At 37.7% G+C, this 20,874-nt stretch overlaps 1 protein-coding gene across 1 annotated transcript in view; it reads right to left on the minus strand.

The window, feature by feature from the left end:
* Positions 1–4,117: 4,117 nt before the first annotated feature.
* The window catches only part of LOC150080899 (protein O-glucosyltransferase 2-like), a 127,553-nt gene continuing 110,796 nt past the window's right edge, over positions 4,118–20,874 (minus strand). The window contains exons 8-9 of the mRNA XM_090380974.1: positions 16,790–16,891; positions 4,118–4,342 (exon numbers count right to left, since the gene is read on the minus strand). Coding sequence (XP_090237100.1) covers positions 4,310–4,342; positions 16,790–16,891 — 135 coding nt within the window. The 3' untranslated portion in view covers positions 4,118–4,309. The remainder of the gene's footprint in view (positions 4,343–16,789; positions 16,892–20,874) is intronic.

The raw sequence follows: 20,874 nt of genomic DNA on the forward strand, positions 1-20,874 counted from the left end.
CCTTCTGTCTACTAGGTGACTTTAATGCTCACCACCCATTATGGGGTTCTTCCAGCTTAGACAGGCGTGGAAAACTTGTTGAAACGTTAATAGATAGACAGGATCTAACGTTGTTAAATACTGGCTCTCCCACCTATGTTCATTTTCCTACCGGATCAACCTCTGCAATAGACCTTTCCATTTGCTCTCCAGTGCTCTATCCAAGTATCCAGTGGGTAACACTTAACGACCCTCACAACAGCGATCATTTCCCAATAATATGCAAAGTTCAAACTTCCTGTTCATTACCAACAGACAATCCAGTAAAATGGAAATTTCCAAAGGCTGACTGGATAAAATATAGCACGCTTGTCTCGTTCGACAACCATATCATACAGTGCTCTTCTATCAACCATGTTACTGAACATATAACAAACCAAATTCTAACAGCTGCAACAGCTGCAATTCCACAATACCAAGTCAGGAAAAGGCGAAAACTAAATTATTGGTGGAACGAAGAGTGCAACAATGCAAAAAAAGAGAAAAACAAAGCTTGGAATCAATTCCACAAACATCCAACCACTTCCAATCTTATTAATTATAAGCGACTTAGAGCAAGAGCCCGTTATATCAGACGGAAAGCAAAAAAAGAATCTTGGATTAAATTCGCTTCCTCAGTTAATAAAAATACAGACATCAGACTGATCTGGAATAAGATAAAATTGTTAAATGGCAAAATTCCTCCAACATCTACTCCACTAATTAACTGGAATGGACAGGAACTCTCTACTCCTGCAGAAATCGCAAATGCACTAGGATTTGTATTTTCCCAGTTGTCCTCCTCAACTTCTTATGACCAGTCGTTTCAAAAAATTAAAGGTGTAACTGAAAAATCCAAACTGAATTTCACTGACAGATGTGCACTAAAATATAATCAACCATTTACCATGGTTGAACTTCAACATGCTCTTACCAACTCAAGGAATAGCACTGCTGGCCCTGATGGGATATTTTATATAATGCTTAAAAATTTAAATACAAAGTCACAGTCATCACTGCTGTTCTTCCTCAATCGAATATTCACTGAACATACATACCCAAGCTCCTGGCGTCATTCCTACGTTCTGGCAATCCCAAAACCTGGTAAAGACTATTCTGTTCCTCAAAACTACAGACCAATTTCACTTACCAGCTGTCTGAGCAAAACCCTCGAAAAAATGATTCACAGCCGCCTGACTTGGTATCTTGAGTCCCAAAAGTTAATCAATAACAATCAATTTGGATTCAGAAAAAATCGATCATCATTGGACCTTATGATTAAAGCCGAAGCAAATATCAGAAATGCATTCATCAAAAAGGAGCATCTCGTTATGGTCTGTCTGGATATTGAGAAAGCTTTTGACACCACATGGCGGTTTGGCATTTTAAAGGATCTAAATTCTCTTGGCCTGAGAGGAAATTTGGCATATTTCATCCAAAATTTTTTAGAACAAAGATCCTTTCAAGTTCGATACCGGGGAACTCTCTCTAAAAAGTTTGTTCAGGAAGAAGGAATCCCTCAAGGGTCCGTTCTGAGCGCCACTCTATTCGCAATTAGAATTAATCACTTAACTGAAATTATTCCGAAAACAGTGGACTCATATCTTTATGCCGATGATCTAACAATCTCCTGCCACTCTCAAAACATGAACTACATTGAGAGACAATTGCAGATATCAATAAATCAGATCCAGATTTGGATGACACAAAACGGTTACAGACTATCCAGCCAGAAATCTACTGCCATTCATTTCTGCACCATGCGTAAAATGCATCCTGATCCTGAACTCCGATTAGATAACCATCTTATTCCAATTGCGAATAGTATTCGTCTGCTTGGCTTAATTTTTGACAGTAAGTTAAACTATCATAAACACATTGAACATCTCCGGACAGCTTGCCAAAAGAAAATGAACATACTGAGAGCCTTATCAGCAACAACCTGGGGAGCAGATCGTTACACCTTGCTTCACTTATACAGATCCATAATTAGATCTCGTCTGGACTATGGCGCACCTGTCTTTGATTCTGCTAGGGAAAGTGTCTTATCTCGTCTCAACCCTATTCAACATTCAGCTCTAAGAATAGCTCTAGGTGCGTTCAGAACATCTCCAGTGCAAAGTCTCTATGTAGAAGCCTACGAAGCTCCTCTAAACGTCAGAAGAAAGATGTTACTATTGAACTACGCAACCAAGATTCAAAGTCAGTCGACCCATCCTAATTGGTCAATATTTAATGATCCGCCACTCACGATGTTTTATAGAAACAAACCACAAGCAACTAGGCCTGCAGGTATTAGGTTAATGGAATTAGCAGAAAACTGGAATATACAACTCAATAAAGTCCAGCAAGAACCTACAGATCACGTTCCTCCATGGTCTGTCATCATGCCGTGTTGTGACTATTATTTCCACCAATGGGGGAAACACTCTTTAACGGGTATTAACATCCAGCAGCTCCACACTGCACATTTACAAAGTTATCCCGACTTTGCGAAAATATATACCGACGGCTCAAAGTCTGAGAATGGATCAGGTGCAGCAGTGGTATTCCATGACACTATCACTTCCGTGTCACTTCCGACAGAATGCAGCAGTTACACCACTGAATTATATGCCATAAAACTTGCTCTGGAAAACATTTCCCATCTCTCAATCAAAAAGAGTATAATCTACACAGACTCGCAAAGTGCCCTATTAGCAATGCAAAAGATTTCCCCATCTACTCATCCGGTACTACAGCAAATCAGATCAGAGTTGATTCGTCTCCGAGATCATCGGCAAAGCATTGTATTCTGCTGGATCCCAGGCCATACTGGAATACCAGGAAACGAAATTGCAGATGAGGCTGCCAAGCATCCATCCAGCACATCCGCAATGAAATTTCTGGTCCCGCTCAGTGACTACAAAATCCATATACGAAATATATGTAAAGAACGATGGACACTACAATGGCAAACGCAGATGCATAACAAACTCCTTGAAATTAAACCTATACCCCAATTATGGGCCTCCAATTTTCGCACAAACAGACAAGAAGAGGTTGTCCTGGCCAGAGCCCGAATAGGCCACACCCATTTGACCCATCTATTTCTGTTATCAGGTAATGACCCTCCACAGTGTTCACATTGCCACAGGCCACTCACAGTAAAACACATACTCCTGGAATGCACCTTGCATAACAACTCCCGTCTAATTTCATTCACTTCTCTGTCAAACTTACAAGAATTGTCACTTCGTCATATCATAGGCGAAAATTCAAACCTTACAGAATTTTTTTCCTTTCTAAAACGAATAGGTTTATATAACCATTTCTAGCTGCTTCCATAGAAGCCAATAAAATTAGTACTAACTACTATGATAGGTGCAATATGGCCTAAGTAGCCTTTGCACCAGAAAAATCCAAACACAACAACAACAACAACAGCTACTTTCTGTGTGTTCATATGCAGTGAGCAAATTAAGGTATATTACTCAGAAGGCCAATAAGTAAGAAAATCACCTGCATCATGTGAAAACCACCCTAAAAAATAGAGCGGCAATAGGGTTCATTCGTATCTCAGATTTTTCAGTGAAAGCAAAAAGTCTCTCACTATAAAAGTTCACTGCAACAAATGCAATAAAATAAATTTAAAAAAAGGATTTCAATGATGTTTTTTTTTCCAATTATGTAACTGATGGAAAAAAGTGTAAATGGCAGAGGTCATTATATGTAATTAGTAAATCTTATATTTGTTTTAAAAAAAATTCATGAAAATTTGTGATTCCAATTTATATATAAATTACTGTCCTATTTATAAGTGAAGATACGTTTGCAAAAAAAAAAAAAAAAACACTAAAATCTAAATGTTTCCTCCATGTGCAATTAATTTCATTTACAACTATTCCTCAGATGAAGCATTACACAAAAAGTACTCAAAATACTTGAATTGTTCTAATTTTTTTAATTTAGGAACATACAAAATCCTTACTTAAAGTAAGGAAATAAGGGTATCAAAATATATTTTATTATCAACAAATCAAACATTCTGTTAAAAAGGAACATTTTCAAAAAAATACTACAAAAAAAAAATCTCTTTATATAAATACAGTTGCTCAAGAATATTTATTCAAAAAACATACTTTATATCTTTTCTTTGTGTGTGTGTGTTAAATATAAACATAAATATTTATATAAAATATAGTTATCATTTCAAAGAATATATTAGGATAATACCTATTTTAATTGCAATAGAGTTAATACTGACAAGTAACAAGTGCCTATTTTTGTGGATCTAAAATCATGTCTAGAACTACAATTCCTCATGAAGTTTTCCATTACTCTCCTGTAAATAAAATCAAAGTAATAAATATTTTATTTAAAACCTATAGTTTACGTTTTTATAAAGATATGATATTCAATTACTGATCAAGTACAAATAAGTTCAATTACTTTCTTCACATAACTATTAAATATATGGATGTACTTTCCTATATGCAAGCTGAAAAGAGTATTGTAACACAGAAATATTAATATTAATAGCCATATAGTGCAAGGAAGCCACAGGCTTTTGCTGCACTGGCCAAAAAAAACAAGTTGAAAAGAAAATACAAATTATTTGCTTCCCTCCTCATATAGGTAAATATGCAATTGACCTTTGAATTTATTCGAACTGTCAGCCAGCCTCAACTACCTGTTCCAGCAATCAATGACTTGCTGACAGAATTTAGGCCTCCAAGTTCTGTAATTCTCTATGACAGTGAAATTTCCATCTTCGTTCATTTTACTAACCCCTCTCTGGGCCTTATAAACCTCAATCAGGTTCACCTCTGAGATGCCTGGTTGCCATGCTCTGTAGCCCACATATTTCAAAATATATCTTTCCTCATATGGTCACCCCTTTTACTGAACTCACCATGCAAATTGTCCGTCTTTGGACCCTTTCAAGAAGTTGAATGTCTTTTTTCAGACAAGGTCTCCATACTTGAACACAGTATTCCAAATGTGGTCTTACAATTGCCTTATACAGTGGGAAGCATATACAATTAATAAGATACTGTATTGCATGGAAAAAAAAAAATTATTTAGATATGTTGTACATAAGCTTATATTATGATGATACTTTACACAGTTCCCTCTATAGTATATAATATGAATAATATGAAAACTAGTGAGGTTATCGTGAAATAGCAAGTACAAAATACAGGAAGAATGTTACACTAGCCTATTTTCCTGAAACACTGATCACAGCAAAGGGCAGAGTACACATAAGCATGGCTTCTTCAGGGTGAAAGATTCCACGTGGAGGATTAGCTCCTTTTGGCTGAGAACAATGCTGCACAATATGAAAGTCTGCTCAGACCACTGGAATTCCTATGTGAGTCTAAATTTTGGAGTTGAAACTGCATGAAAGAAGTGCTGCTGAATGTATAGAATGCATTCAGCAGCACTCAGCTTCCTTCACATTCAGCAAAACTGTGTGGTCCTTGTAAGTTCAATTTAAATTCTGCATTATTACACATTGATAATATACATCATCTTATAAACATAGAACACAGATTGATTTGGTGGGGTAAGGAAAATAGGGATGCAATAGATGTGATGCAAATGTTGACAGCAAGATGTCTGGAAATGAACAAATGTAATAGAAAAAGAGGCATGTGATGCCACAAAAAAAAAAAAAAAAAAATCATACAACCATTCCCTCTAAAAGTTTGTCCAGTTCCTCCTTGAATTTATTTAAGCTATCAACTTCCACAACGACAGATGGAAGTTTGTTCCAGCAATTAACCACCTGCTGGCTAAAGGCAAATTTCCACACATCTATTCTGCAACTGTCTTTCCTCAATTTGAATTTAGGCTCCCTTAGCAAGCAGAAGAATCCATCAGAATTTAGCATACTCAACCCATTCAAGGCCTTATACACCTCAATCAGATCTCCTCACAGGTGCCTAGTCTTCAAGCCCCTGCAATTTGCAGAACTTAATATTGTTGTTATGGGGGTTTGATGGTGCATAAGCTACTTTGGCCTCTCTTGGTAAGAGGACCCCCTTTGTTCCACTCACCAATATTGTTGCCCTTCTCTGTACATGCTCAAGCAAATCTACATCCTTCCTAAAATGAGGCCTCCAGACCTGTATGCAGTACTCAAGGCATGGCCTGACCATTGCCTTATACAAAGGGATAACACCTCTTTTTTCCTGCTAGAAAAATGTATATCACTGACAAAACCCCACAACCTGCTCTGGCAGCCTGTCTGCATTGCTCAGAAAACTTCATATCTGACTGCACAATTACTCCAAGGTCTTTTTCAATTTCTACCAACCTAAGGGTTGTACCACACGGTACGTTCCTCTGGGGTTACTTCTATCCATATGCAGTACTTTGCATTTGTCAATGTTAAACTTCAGTTGCCACTTCTCATCCTGTCTGCCCAAATTTTCTAGATCCTGTTGCAGTAGTACACTGCCATTACTGTCATTAACAACCGTGCCAACCTTTCTGTCATCTGCAAACTTCGACACTAAGCCTGATATACCTTCATCAATATCGCTGATAAATATACAAAACAACAGTAGGCCCAACACTGAACCCAGTGGGACTCCACTAATAACATTAGTCCTTGAAGAGCAGCATCCTTTGATTACCACTCTCTGTCTTCTCAGACTCAACCACCATTTTATCTATTGTAGCAACTTGCCCTTAATAGCATTCTGCTCCAATTTGTACATAGTCTTCCATGCATGACAGTGTCAAAAGCTTTCCTGAAATCCAAGTATATGATATCAAAATTATTTTTTTGCATACAGTTCCTTTGTAACCACAAACCACATCATAGTATCCAATCAAATTTGTCAGACAAGACTTCCCCTTGACAAACCCATGCCACGTCTGAATTATTGCTGCAGTCTTGTCTAAATGATCCTGCAATGCATCTTTAACCAGTGACTCCATTATTTTACCCGGAACAGAAGTTAAACTAACTGGTCTATAATTACTTGTGTCACCTTTCGATTCCCCTTTGTGAATTGGGGTTAAATTTGCACATATCCAGTCTGTGGGGACTTCCCCTGAGTCCAAGGATGTGTATTTATATATATATATATATATATATCAAGTCTGCTGACGAGGCTACTAGGAGACGGTCGTGTTCAAAGCCACTAAGTGGATTTTTCTTATTTATTGATTTGAAATTATTGTTTTTCTAAAACTTTTGATTTAAATTTAGTAGTATAACATTATTTTGTGATTTTCTGATTAATTTGGTGTATTTATTCTTTACTCGGCCTTGTAATTGCATAAAAGTATCGGTAAGGGTATCCACGTGTTTGCAACTCCGCTGAACGAGAAGTTCTTTAGCCATATTTAGCCGCTTGATTGAATATTTTTTAAATCGAATTATTTCTGTAAGTAGCTTATAGACCTAGTAAGGATCATTAGTTTATTCTGAATTCAGACAGCGAGATTTGAAAGTTAATTAATACTTATGTGTCCGTAGATTTACCGTTCGTAACTTTCCCGCCTTTGTGATACGATAGTTATATACCGTACTAGATAGCATTAGTTGAACTTCATTAGCAGTTAAATTGTACTTTTAAATAAATACATATAACGACTTAGATTACAAACGTAATATAATTAATTATATTTAACATAATTAATAACATAACATAATTAATTATAATTAATTAATAAATTAATAGAATCATGACTCAGACCAGAGCAGCAAAGCAAAAGGCTCAAGCTAATGGAAGTGCTGTGGCTCAGAGCAGAACTGAGGGGAGCAGTTGTCCTCTGACTCACAGCCTTATAAACTGCACTGTTTGCTTGATGTTTGCAGAGCAATCGGGTATGGGACATGATACTGCCATGGGGGATGTCTTTGTGTGTGCGCGATGCAAGGAGTGTATCGATATCAGGCAACAACTCAGCGTTCTTGTGGGCCTATATGAGAGCTTGAAGGACAGGGTGGATGCCCTCGAAGAAACTAAATTGAGGGGCCCATCAAGCTCTCAGCTGCCCACATCAACGCCAAAGCTTGCACTTGGGCATCACGTGACACAGAGGCAATCCCCAAGGCAGAATGCGCTGGTCCAGAAGGAACTAGTAGTTGTTGGTGACTCTATTGTCAGGGAAACGGGGAACATGCTTTGTAAAAAGGATAGGTGGAACAGGACCAGGGTATGTCTGACAGAGGCAAAGGGTGATGACGTTGTAGAGCGAATATCATCTTTTAAGGGCACAAAAGGTGATATAGTTGTACACGTTGGCACTAATGATATTAAGAGTAGGAGACCGGCAGAATTACTTAACAAGTACAGGTCACTGTTGAACAAAAGCCGAGAATTAGGGTTGAATTTGAAAGTGTCTGCAATTCTGCCCAGACACGATAGGAGGGAGTATATGATGAGAGCCTTGTTGATCAATTCGGCCCTGGAAAGATTGTGCAAGGCTCAAGGGGTAGAATTTTTTTCAGCCTGGACTGTACTTGTTAACAGGAGAGATTGCTTCTACAGGGATGGGATACACTTAAATAGAAAGGGTGCAAGAATATTTGCTGATGCTATCGAGGCAGTGTTAAGTGGGTCGGAAAACTGCTAGCTTGGGGGGAGACAAAGACCAATAGATTGACAGTAGCCACTGGCAGAGGTGAAAGAGATTCTTGCACTGCTTCTATTAGAATGAGCAGAAGCCTGAAAAACAAGATGCATGGTATTTCAGAGACTGCTGGGAGCCATTGCGGTACAAGTAAACACATGGGTTGTGTTAGGGTAGCTAAGAATAGAAACAGGTGCAGGTATACTTGCGTGTACACCAATGCTAGGAGTTTAGTAAATAAATTTGATGAATTTGAGGTATTGCTCAAAACATCAAAGGCAGATATTGTTGGGATATCAGAGACGTGGTGTCACACAGATATAAGGGATGCAGAACTGCAATTTGGGGAGTACAACGTCTACAGAAAGGATAGACAGGATAGGAAGGGGGGAGGGGTTAAGCTATTAGTTAAGAAACACATAAAAACCAAGGAAGTGAAGCCAGTCGACATCGCTGGACACTGCAGTGTTGAGTCAGTTTGGTGTGACATAAGCATTGGGAGATCAAAATTGAGAGTAGGAGTGTGCTATAGGCCTAATGACTCTGATGAGTATAATAAGAAACTGTACAGGGAAATAGAGTGGGCCAGTAAATCAGAGAGTCTTATAATGGGAGATTTTAATTTCCCAGATATTGACTGGAATTTGGGGGCTGGTCACTCACACACTAGCAGGGCTTTTGTGGATTTATTGGATGATTGTTTTCTACATCAGCATGTTCGGGAGGCAACTAGAGGGAGTAATACTCTTGATTTGATTATCAGCAGTGATTCTTCATGCATTAAGAATCTGCAGATAAATGAACCACGAGGTGGCAGTGATCACAGTGTGCTGAAGTGGGATTTACTCAAAGAGGTAACTACCATTAGGGGTAAAGGGAAGGGTTATTGCTTCTGTAAAGGCGACTACGATGGACTGAGACAGTATTTAAATTCTATACATTGGGTCCAACTGATGATGTTATCAACAGCAAATTCAAAATGGTAAGCATTCAAAGAACTTATCTTGGAAGCTACTAGGCTTTACATACCAACTAAGAAATATTGTTCAAGGTTTAGGCCAAAATGGATGTCAGATGAACTAATGAGGCATATGGCAGAGAAGAAAAATGCATGGGATACTTACAAATTAACACATGACACAGAAACCTATGATAGATACAAGTTGATATGCAACCAAGTTACAAAGGAGGTTAGGCAGGCGAAGGCAGATTACGAGAAATCCTTGGCAAGGGATGCAAAGAAAAACAGCAAAGAGTTCTTTACTTATGTAAACTTTAGAAGGAAGGGGATGAATCAGATTGGTCCACTTGATATTGATGGGTCAACTGTTGATGATCCTGCTCAGGTAGCTAACAAACTAAATGAATATTTTGCATCGACATTCACACATGAGGAGTTATTCAGCGAGGGGAATGCCAGAGGTGTATTCAACTCTAGCAGTAAGCTAGAGAATCTTGAAATAACTGGGAGTAAAGTGGAGGAGAAACTGTTGAAGATAAACACAAGAAAGGCACCCGGGGTGGATGGGATCTATCCATTTATATTAAAGGAGGCAGCAAAGGAAATAAGCAAACCCTTAGCCATAATTATGAGAGCTTCCTTGGACTCAGGGGAGGTACCCATAGACTGGAAATGTGCAAATGTGACCCCAATTCACAAAGGAGGATCAAAGGCTGACACAAGTAATTATAGACCTGTGAGCTTAACTTCTGTTCCAGGAAAATTAATGGAGGCACTGGTTAAAGAAGCACTGCAGGATCATTTAGACAAGACTTCAGTTATAGCTCGGACACAGCATGGCTTTGTTAAGGGGAAGTCTTGCCTGACCAATTTGATTGGATACTATGATGCAGTCACAAAAGAACTGGATGCAGGGAATAGCTTTGATATTATATACTATATATCTTAGAAAGGCTTTTGATACTGTTGCACATGGAAGACTGCTACACAAATTGGAGCAGTGTGGCATTGGAGGCAAATTGCTGCTATGGATAAAGGGGTGGTTGAGGGAGAGAAGACAGAGAGTGGTAATCAATGGACACTGCTCATCGTGGACTAATGTTATTAGTGGAGTCCCTCAGGGCTCAGTATTGGGTCCATTATTGTTTTCTGTATTTATAAATGATATTGATGATGGTATATCAAGCTTAATGTCCAAGTTTGCAGACGATACAAAGGTTGGCAAAGACACTACTGACACCATGCTGCTGCAACAGGATCTGGAAAGGTTGAGCAGATGGGCTGAGAGGTAGCAAATGAAGTTTAACATTGACAAATGTAAAGTACTACACATGGGAAACAGCAACCCCAGAGCAACGTATCAACTCTGTGGTACTACACTGACAGTGGTAGAGAATGAAAGGGACTTGGGGGTGGTTGTGCAGGCAGATATGAAGTTCTCTGTGCAGTGCAGATGGGCTGGAAGAGTAGCTCATGGAGTATTGTCAATGATATACAGGAATTTTTCCAGCAGGGATAAGGAGGTGATTATTCCCTTGTATAAGGCAATGGTCAGGCCACACCTAGAGTACTGTATACAGGTCTGGAGGCCTCATTTCAAGAAGGATGTAGAGCTGCTGGAACGAGTACAGAGAAGGGCAACAAGATTAGTGAATGGAACAAAGGGATGCTCTTACGAAGAAAGGCTTAAATTTTGCAAATTACAGTGTCTGGAGACTAGGCACCAGCGAGGTGATCTGATAGAGGTGTATAAAGCCTTGAATGGTTTGAGCATGCTCAATGCTGATGGGATTCTTCCTCTAGCTCAGAATAATCACCTGAGAGGGCATAAATTCAAATTGAGGAAAGACAGATGTAGGATAGACGTGCGGAAATTTGCCTTTAGCCAGCGGATGGTTGGTTGGTGGAACAGACTTCCAACCCTTGTAGTGGAGGTTGATAGCCTAAATAAGTTTAAGGCTCAGCTGGACAGGTATTTTGAACGAACAGAGGGGTGAGGTGGGTTTTTTTTTTTTTTTTTTTGGCTGATGCTGCATAAGCTTGCTTTCTTGCATCAAATGCCTCTACTAATGCTAATGCTAATATATATATGCTTCACAGATTTGGAGACTGCTTTTGAACGGCCTCCATAGCCGAGTCATCAGGAGTGGAGTGCAGTAGCACACGCTCTTTGAACAGACTGGGGTTCAAGCCCCTGACTGCTAAATATGGTCGCTCTGCCAACCCGCACTGGACCAGTGTGGCAGATTATGGTCCATTTCCCTCAGCATGAATTGTTGAGGAGGCTTCCATCCTGCAGTGGGTTAATAATTGCTGCAGTTTATCTTTTTTTTTTTTTTTTTTTGATTGGGTATAAGCTAAAGGTTATAATGATTTATGCACCAATATCGAGCCATGATGATGAAGAGGTTGAAGAAATGTACAACAAAATTGAGAGTCTTCTAGATGAACAGAAAACTCATTACACTATCATTATGGGGGACTTCAATGCTAAGGTTGGAAAAAGACAAAACAGCACAGAAAGGGGAACTATAGGAAATTTTGGAATTGGTGAAAGAGATGAAAGACTTGTGGAATTTGCAGAATCTTGAGGAATGTAAGTAATGAACACTTTTTTCAAGAAAAGGGTGAACAGAAAGTGGACATAGAAGAGCCCAAATGGACTAACAACTAATGAAATTGACTTCATCCTTACTAACAGAAGATATATCGTGAATGATGTTACCGTCCTGATAATGTAAACGTTCGAAGTGATCACAGAATGGTAAGATGCACACTTGATATAGATGTAAGAAAAGGAAGGAAAAAAACTGACTCGAGTAAATAATACAAAGGTCTTTGAAATAACAGAAGAGGAGAAAAAGCAGTATGTACTGGAACTTAAGAACAAGCTCGAACAAGTTTGAGCTTCTGCAGACTGCTCAGAACCAAGATATCGACGAGGAATATTATAACTTTCTGAAAGTGATAAAGCCCAAGAAACCTATAGGTAAAAAGAAATCCAAAGAAGAAAAAATTAGTCAAGAAACACTTGTCATGATGAACCGAAGACGACAAATGAAGAGCAAGAAAAACACTGACAAGGAGAAAACTGAGTATACTGAGTTATGCAAAGCCATCAGAAAAAGACTTAGAGAGGACATAAGAAAATTTAATATAAGAAAAGTAGAACAAGCATTAAGGGAAAACAAAGGATTTAAATCAGCAGCCATGAGCAGTAATACAGAAAGACAAATGACACTGAAACTGAAGAATAATGATGGTGTACTTATAAATAGCAGAGAAAGCATAATTCAAATAGCAGACGACTGCTATAAAGAGTTACACAAAGAGCGAGCGAATGATGCCAACAGTAGGGAAGATGGATCACAAATTAGTAACACATACAACATACCTGATATTCTTCCTGATGAGGAAGAACATGCACTGAAGAAAATGAAGAATCAGAAAGCCCTGGGGGGAAGATGAAGTTACTGTAGAGTTGTTAAAATTGGGAGGAAGAGACATGACACAAAAACTAGCAAGACTCTTCACAAAATGCATTAGAAAAGGTGTGATGCCTAAGAAAGGAGATAAATCAGAAATTGGAAATTATAGACCAATTAGCTTGTTATCCCACATCTACAAGTTGTTCACAAGGGTCATTACTAACAGATTATTATTAGCTATATGGTGTAAGGAAGTCCGAGGCTTATGCTGCACCAGCTAAAAAAAAATTTCTGAATTACCCTGAGAGAGAGAGAGAGAGAGAGAGAGAGAGAGAGAGAGAGAGAGAGAGAGAGAGAGAGAGAGAGACTAAGAGTCAGAAGTACAAGGGAATCACCAGAAAGAGAAGGATGATGATATCCAGCTCAGGACCGACCCTGGGTGTGCCAAGCCCATACTCACCAGATGATAAAGAATACTTGGTGAGAATCAACCGAAAGAGCAAGCTGGCTTCAGGACAGGATTCTCAACTACGGATCACCTTCATGTAATGTCACAGCTAATGGAGAAATCAAATGAATATAAAACACCATTATGCCTGGCTTTTGTGGATTATGATAAAGTATTTGACTCCATACAGCATAAGGCAATATTTCGGGCACTGGAAAGACAAGGCATAGATACCCCATATATGATTTTGAAGAAAATATATGAGAATGCTACCTCCTTTATTAGACTAGATAAAGACAGTAGGAAATTTAAAATTGAGAAAGGAGTTCGAAAAGGAGACATAATATCTCCAAAGTTGATTACTGCTGCCCTTGAGGAAGCTTTCAGAAGATTAGACTGGTCGCAGAAAGGAGGCAATGTGAATGGAGAGTACCTAAACCATTTACAATTTACAGATGACATTGTGATCATAAGCCACAAACCCAAAGAATTAGAGGAAAATCTTAACCAGTTATGCAGAGTTAGTAAGGATTTCGGACTAAAGATGAATATGGCTAAAACGAAAGTAATGATGAACAAGTATGCCACAGAAAGGGATATAATGATTGAAGGAGCAGTAATTGAAAAGGTGGAGTCATATACTTACCTGGGACAAGTCATTAGCTGTAATAATGATAAATGGCTGGAAGTCAAGAGAAGAATAAATTTTGGATGGATAGCATTCAGGAAATACAGTCACATACTGAGGAGCAATACACCAATTTGTCTGAAACATAACATAATGAACCAATGTATATCCCACACCATGACTTATGGAAGTGAAACTTGGGCACTCACCAAACAAATGGAAGAGAAGCTGAGAACTACACAGCGAAGAATGGAACAAATTATATTGGGAATCAGACTGTTAGATAAGAAGAGAAACACATGGATTAGGCAGCAAACTCTAGTAAAGGACATTCTTATCAAAACTAAAGAACTAAAAGGTCTTGGGCAGGACACATAGCTCGAAGACATGATGACAGATGGACTAAGAAAATAACAGAATGGTACCCAAGAGGAGCTAGAAGAAAACCTGGATGACAATGGCGGAGATGGATTGATGAAATTCATGAGTTTGTGGGTAGTAAATGGATGGCCATTGCACAAAACAGAAGGATCTGGGAAGTTTCTGGAGAGGCCTTCATCCTGCAGTGGATTGAAAATGGATGATGATGATAATGTATGGAATTTGTCTGCTATTAAACTCAGGATCCTGACAGCAGAAAATGACAGTCTTACATCTTTCATTTTGAAATGGAGGATTCCAGGAAGAAAGATAACAGCCAGACCACCTCTTTACATGTGCCCTTCTCAAGAATTGCAAAAATGGACACCTTTTTTTTTAATAAATAAATCAATTAAATTAATAAACTTGTTTTCCATTGACACAGATCTATGAAAAATAGTCTGTACAGGAGATGAACTGAAAGATTGCAAAAACTGTTAGAGAAGTTTTTGCAATCTTATTATGAAAGATTATTCCCGCATTGTTTTTATTTCTTGTAATTACTTGTAACTGGTTTTATATTTAGCAGACAAGAAATTGAATTTATATATTTACTGCAATTTTAAAATTAATTTTTATGCTACGATTCACTGTAAACTGTGTCTTCAATTATTTAGAAACAGATGGCAGCACTTACTGGAAGATTCGTAATATATTTGGAAATGACCTTAAAGAAAAAACATATATGCAATAAGTGTTTTTTTTTTAAAGAATCTGTGTTGGTTTTTCTTTATGAATTAACTGTAGCAAAATTAATAACAAAGCTGCAGATAGAGATTTTGTTTTACTGTTTTTTTTTTATCCTGATAAATACTATTATACTTCTGCATATAAATAAAATATATATACAGTCAGTACTCGTATAACACATTTACACTACACGAATTTGATCATACGTGATTTATAAATAGGGGAAAAATATCGTATATAACACGAACCGAATTTGATTATGCAAGATTTGCCTTTGTGTTTACAAGAAATGGCAGTCAACAGCCGAATCACCCAACTGAATGTAACACGATAGGAAAAGAAGAGAAGATTCTAAAAATGTATTTATGATTTTTTTTATATCAGTGAAGGGGAAACACGTTTCACCACAATAACGTAAAAACCTACACAATTCTAGCTATCACTATTATCACAAATGTAATTAGATTGAGTTTACTACCAGTTTATAACAGATTCTACTAGCAGAAATGTAACTGGAAATTGTTTTTATTGTTTTACGGTAGTGACCTCCAGGAATGTGCTTTAGTAAAATTTGAGCTAGTGAGGTGTTAATAGTGTGTCTCTGCCTTTACGGTGTTGTTTATTCAGTTGCTACACGCAAGCAGCTTTGTTTATATCTATCAAGCATGCCTCCTCATTTTGTAATTGTGCTTTATTCCCTAAAAATGAGTAAATAATTAAAAGGTGTGAAAAGGAAGCATCCTGGTGAAGACACTACAGATTCAGAGAGAAAAAGAAAAGCAATATCGATAGACAGAGGCGGGGTGGACTGGGTCAAAAATTCTTACCTGGGAAAATTTGTAGATAGATGATCAAACAAGTTTGCTCATACTAGCATTTATGGCCAAAATCACACTGGCCTCTGTCCCACCAGGGTTTTCCCGGTAAGGCTTATGGCCAGTCCACCTCTGTCGATAGATAAAAAATATGAAATTGTGAAATGCTTTGAGCAAAATGAAAGAACATGTGATATTGCACGTGCTACAGGCCTAAATGAGGCAACACCAAGAATTAGAAAGAATGCAGAGAAAATAAAAAGAACTTTCATAGCAGGAACAACTCAAAGTGTAACAAAATCCATTAGATCAAGACACAAAAAATTGTAAGAAATGGAACAGCTGTCATATGTTTAGATAGAAGATCAAACAAAGAAAAAGTTTGCTTCAACAGAAGCAAAAGCATTAGCAATGTTTTATTACGATTATTTACTGTGTTTGGTAATGTTTTGGTTACAAATGTGTGTTCAATCTTGAGTGGCTTTCGGCACCTAACCCTATTTTTTCAACAGGGCCTGTTATTTATATTGCACAAGGGCTTCTAGGAACACAACTATCATGCTATACAAGGACTGACTGTATATCAAAAGTAGCAGTAGTTACTAAGAAAACTTTTTTTTTTTTTTTTTTGTTTCTAAGACAAATTTCAAACTGCCTCTGAAAGATGGTCTCAGCAAACTCAAATATTTTTGGGAGGAAAAAGTTTAAAAAACAGGTCATTTTGACAATGACCTCCTGAAGTATTAAACTAATAAATTCAATATATGGTTGAAGCTTGATACAGTGGTAAAATTTCAAACTTACTTGAATTTCGAGACAATCACAAGGTGGCTTATCTACAGGCTGAGAAATATGCTCCATAGTGGCATGTATTGTAGATGTGCTGTTAAGCAGCTTGGTATATTCCTGAAAATACAGAAGTAAATATTAAAAACTATTCCATACAAGACTAAGGTTAAGGATGCTGAAAATCAGCAAGTCTTAACCCTAGGCTGCTGAAATATTACAATATACTAGAAGCAAAGCTCAAGTAAGTATTCATCTCATTACTGAATTAATAAATCTTATAAAACAGGTGCATTTTTCAATAAATTTCATGATAGCCTACAATGATCATTGTATGTTAAGTAAGTAAATAAAAATATATAACAAATCTTCCTTAAATCAATATCATCATCATCAGCCATTTTCAATCCACTGCAGGATGAAGGCCTCTCCAGCAACTTTCCAGTTCCTTCTGTTTTGTGCAATGGCCATCCATTTACTACCCACAAACTCATGAATTTCATTTGTCCATCACCGTTGTTGTCTTCCAGGTTTTCTCTTAGCTCCTCTTGGGTACCATTCTATGATTTTCTTAGTCCATCTGTCATCATGTCTTCGAGCTGTGTCCTGCCCAAGACCATTTTAGTTGAGAATGTGTCCTTCCCAAGACCATGTTGATAAGAATGTCCTTTACTTGAGTTTGCTGCCTAATCCATGTGTTTCTCTTCTTATCTAACAGTCTGATTCCCAATATAATTCGTTCCATTCTTCGCTGTGTAGTTCTCAGCTTCTCTTCCATTCTTTTGGTAAGTGCTCAAGTTTCACTTCCATAAATTTCATGATAGCCTAAAATGATCATTGTATATTAAGTAAGTAAATAAAAATATACAACAATTAAGTCAATATCATATAACTCAATTACTTTTGGTTTTGGTTTTTTATGGCACATGAGCAGCTCAGGCTATAATGTGTCAAGTCAAACTCAATTAGTAGTTGGTCTATGCTTTAGTGTGGATAATTGACATAGTGGTTAACTTTTAAAACAATTCATAATATACTCCATGTGAATAGTAAAACCTCGTTAATTCTCTCTGTCTGTCTGTCTGTCTGTCTGTCTGTCTGTCTGTCTCTCTCTCTCTCTCTCTCTCTCTCTCTCTCTCTCTCTCTCTCTCTCTCTCTCTCTCTCTCTCTCTCTCTCTCTCTCTCTCTCTCTCTGTGTGTGTGTGTGTGTGTGTGTTTAATGTCACAAAAAAATTCTCATACAGTGAGACACTGATCTAAATGATATGCTATTTAACATTATTTTATGTAATTACATAGAAATATAATGAATATTAGAAGTGGTTTTATTAATTTATTAAGTCTATGAGGTTATATCAATAATATAACCTCATAGACTTGATATGTATATCAATGTATTAATGTATATCAATGATATACAGGAATTTTGACAGCAGGCACAAGGAGCTGATTATCCTGTTATCTTGATGGTTAGGCTGCATCTTGATTACTATATACAGGTCTGGCTGCCTCATTTTAAGGATGTGGATCTGTTGAAATGAGCACAAATACAAAATTAGTTGAAGTTACAGATACCCATCATCAGACCATACTGCTGACAGATTCCTGCTTGCTGATGCATACTAGGTTCTGGCAGCATCAGCAAGTAGGAGTCTGTCAGCAGCATGGTGTGATGATGGGTATCGGTAAGATGTCCTGAAATGCCACCGGAAATGTATAGTGGTTTGGACAATAAACTTAATAAACTGTATTATTAATTTCACGTGATATAAGAGTGGTTATCAAATATAGTACTTAATCTTCATGGAAAATTAGTTTAGTTCGCAAATAGAGTACTCTTACCGTAAAAGGAAAAGTTCAGAAAATTTCACATTTGCAAACTAGGCATCTGTGAGGAGAACTGAGTTTAGTATTAACATTAGCATTAAGAGTGGCAAATATATAACCATACTCATCAATGGAAGCTAATACAGCATTTGCAAAAAAAAAAAAAAAAAAAAAAAGAAAGAAAAAAATATATATATTGTTTACTCAATTCATCCAATCCTTCCTTATGTTTATTCAAAGTACCCACTACAACATCAGCAAATGATAGAATGTTGGAACAACTTTCTATCACTTGCTAAAAGAAAATTTCACACATCTATCCTACCTTTCCCCATTTTCATTCATGTTCCCGTGTGTGTGTGTATGTGTGTGTGTGTGTGTGTGAGAGAGAGAGAGAGAGAGAGAGAGAGAGAGAGAGAGAGAGAGAGAGAGAGAGAGAGAGAGAGAGAGAGAGAGAGAGAGAACACAGATCTGTTCAGAGGTTCCTAGCTTCCAAACACTGCAATTTGCAAAACTGAAGTCTTTTATGGTATAGTACCCCATTTTAACCTTAGCCAATCTTTATGCTCTTCTCTTATGACATTGTATGTCCAGTAGTATGCCTTGATTCTAGTCCTTAACCATCCTGCCAACCTTTGTATCATCTGCAAACTTAGAAAATAAGCTGGATATGTGGCTTCACTATTATTGTTAATAAATATTGAAAACAGTAAGGGGATACAACAATGAACCCTGAGGAACTTAACTCATTACATTAGTCAAAGAAGAGCAGTGCTGGCGCCTACGTAGCCAGGTGGGCAGGAGCAGCAGTGCGTAGCACAAGTTTCTTGATTAGACCGAGGTTTGAGCCAGTGACCACCAAATACAGGGGATGCGGAAAGGTCAGGAAGTGACCACCGCATATCCCTGGAGCAATATGGAAGGATGCATATGGGTACCAATAATCCCAGATTAACATACCAACTGTGTAGTACTGCATTCAGGGTAATGGAAAATGAAAGACTTGGAGGTAATTGTACAGTCAGATACAAAGTTCCCTGAGCAATGAACACAGGCTATCAGGACAGCTTATGGAATTTTGTCAATGACATACAGGAACTGTGCTAGCAGAGATAAGGAGGTGCTTATCTTATCTCATTGTACAAAGGCAATGGTAAGACTGCAACTTGAGTACTGCATACAGGTCTGAAGTCCTCATTTTAAGGAGGATGTAGATCTGCTCAAATGGGTGCAGAGAAGGGCAATGAGATTGGTGAAGGGAACAAAAGGGTGGTCTTATCAAGAAAGGCTTCAAGTTCTGCAAATTTCAGCAACTGGAGACTAGGCACTTGTGGCAATCTAACTGAGGTGTTTAAGGCTTTGAATGGATTGAGGAAGCTCAATGCTGATGGCATTCTTCCACTTTCTCAAACTACACACGAGGGGGCATAAATAAATTCAAATTGAGGAAGGATGCCTTCAGCCAGCAAGGTGGTTGATTGTTGGAACAAACTTCCAACAATCAACTTCCATCTGTTGTTGTGGAAGTGGTTAGTTTGAATAAATTCAAGAACTAGACAAATTATTGGAGGGAACGGACAGGTGGTGGGGGAAGATTTTTTTTCTCTTTTTGCCGATGCTTTATAAGCTTGCTTCATTGCATCATATGCCACTACTATGTAGAGGCTTTGTACCAGAGACATTCTGTAAGTGTCTAGGGCAATCTGGAGGGTGGAACATTGTACAGAGCTAAGCATGTCAACACACTATATAGCAGAGTCATGCACAGGTACACCATAGCCCAATCAAGATCTGATGAGTGATCAATACAAGTGAAGCAGGGTGAGACTGTCTGCACTCCACATGGTAACAGAAATAACCATAAATATATTAATTTTCATTAGGCAAGTGGTACATAGATGTTTGATATGTTCTAACAAGCTTTACTTGCTATTAAAAAAATCAGAGATAGGAGACAAACAGTGCTCATGACTGGAAGAGGATGATTTACTAAATGTAGTTTTGTGTCAGGATGTACCTTGAGCTTGTTATAGAAGTGTATGACTATAGATTTCTGGTTGAATAATCTATACCCAATTTTTTGTCATCCATGATTTAACGTTGTTTAATTACATTACTAATTGTCTCTCAGTAAGGCTCATATTCTGGGAATGACAAAAGATTGTGATGACATCAGTGTAAAGGTAAACTCTGTGATTAGAATATTTTTAATTTATTCTTCCTGAAAAGCCATGCCATGTGATGTCAAAGGCTTTTTCTATGTCAAGGCAAACCAT

This window comes from Mastigoproctus giganteus, chromosome 9 (assembly GCF_048544385.1).
Source record: "Mastigoproctus giganteus isolate SK-2022 chromosome 9, ASM4854438v1, whole genome shotgun sequence".
NCBI classification, from domain to species: Eukaryota; Metazoa; Arthropoda; class Arachnida; order Uropygi; family Thelyphonidae; genus Mastigoproctus; species Mastigoproctus giganteus.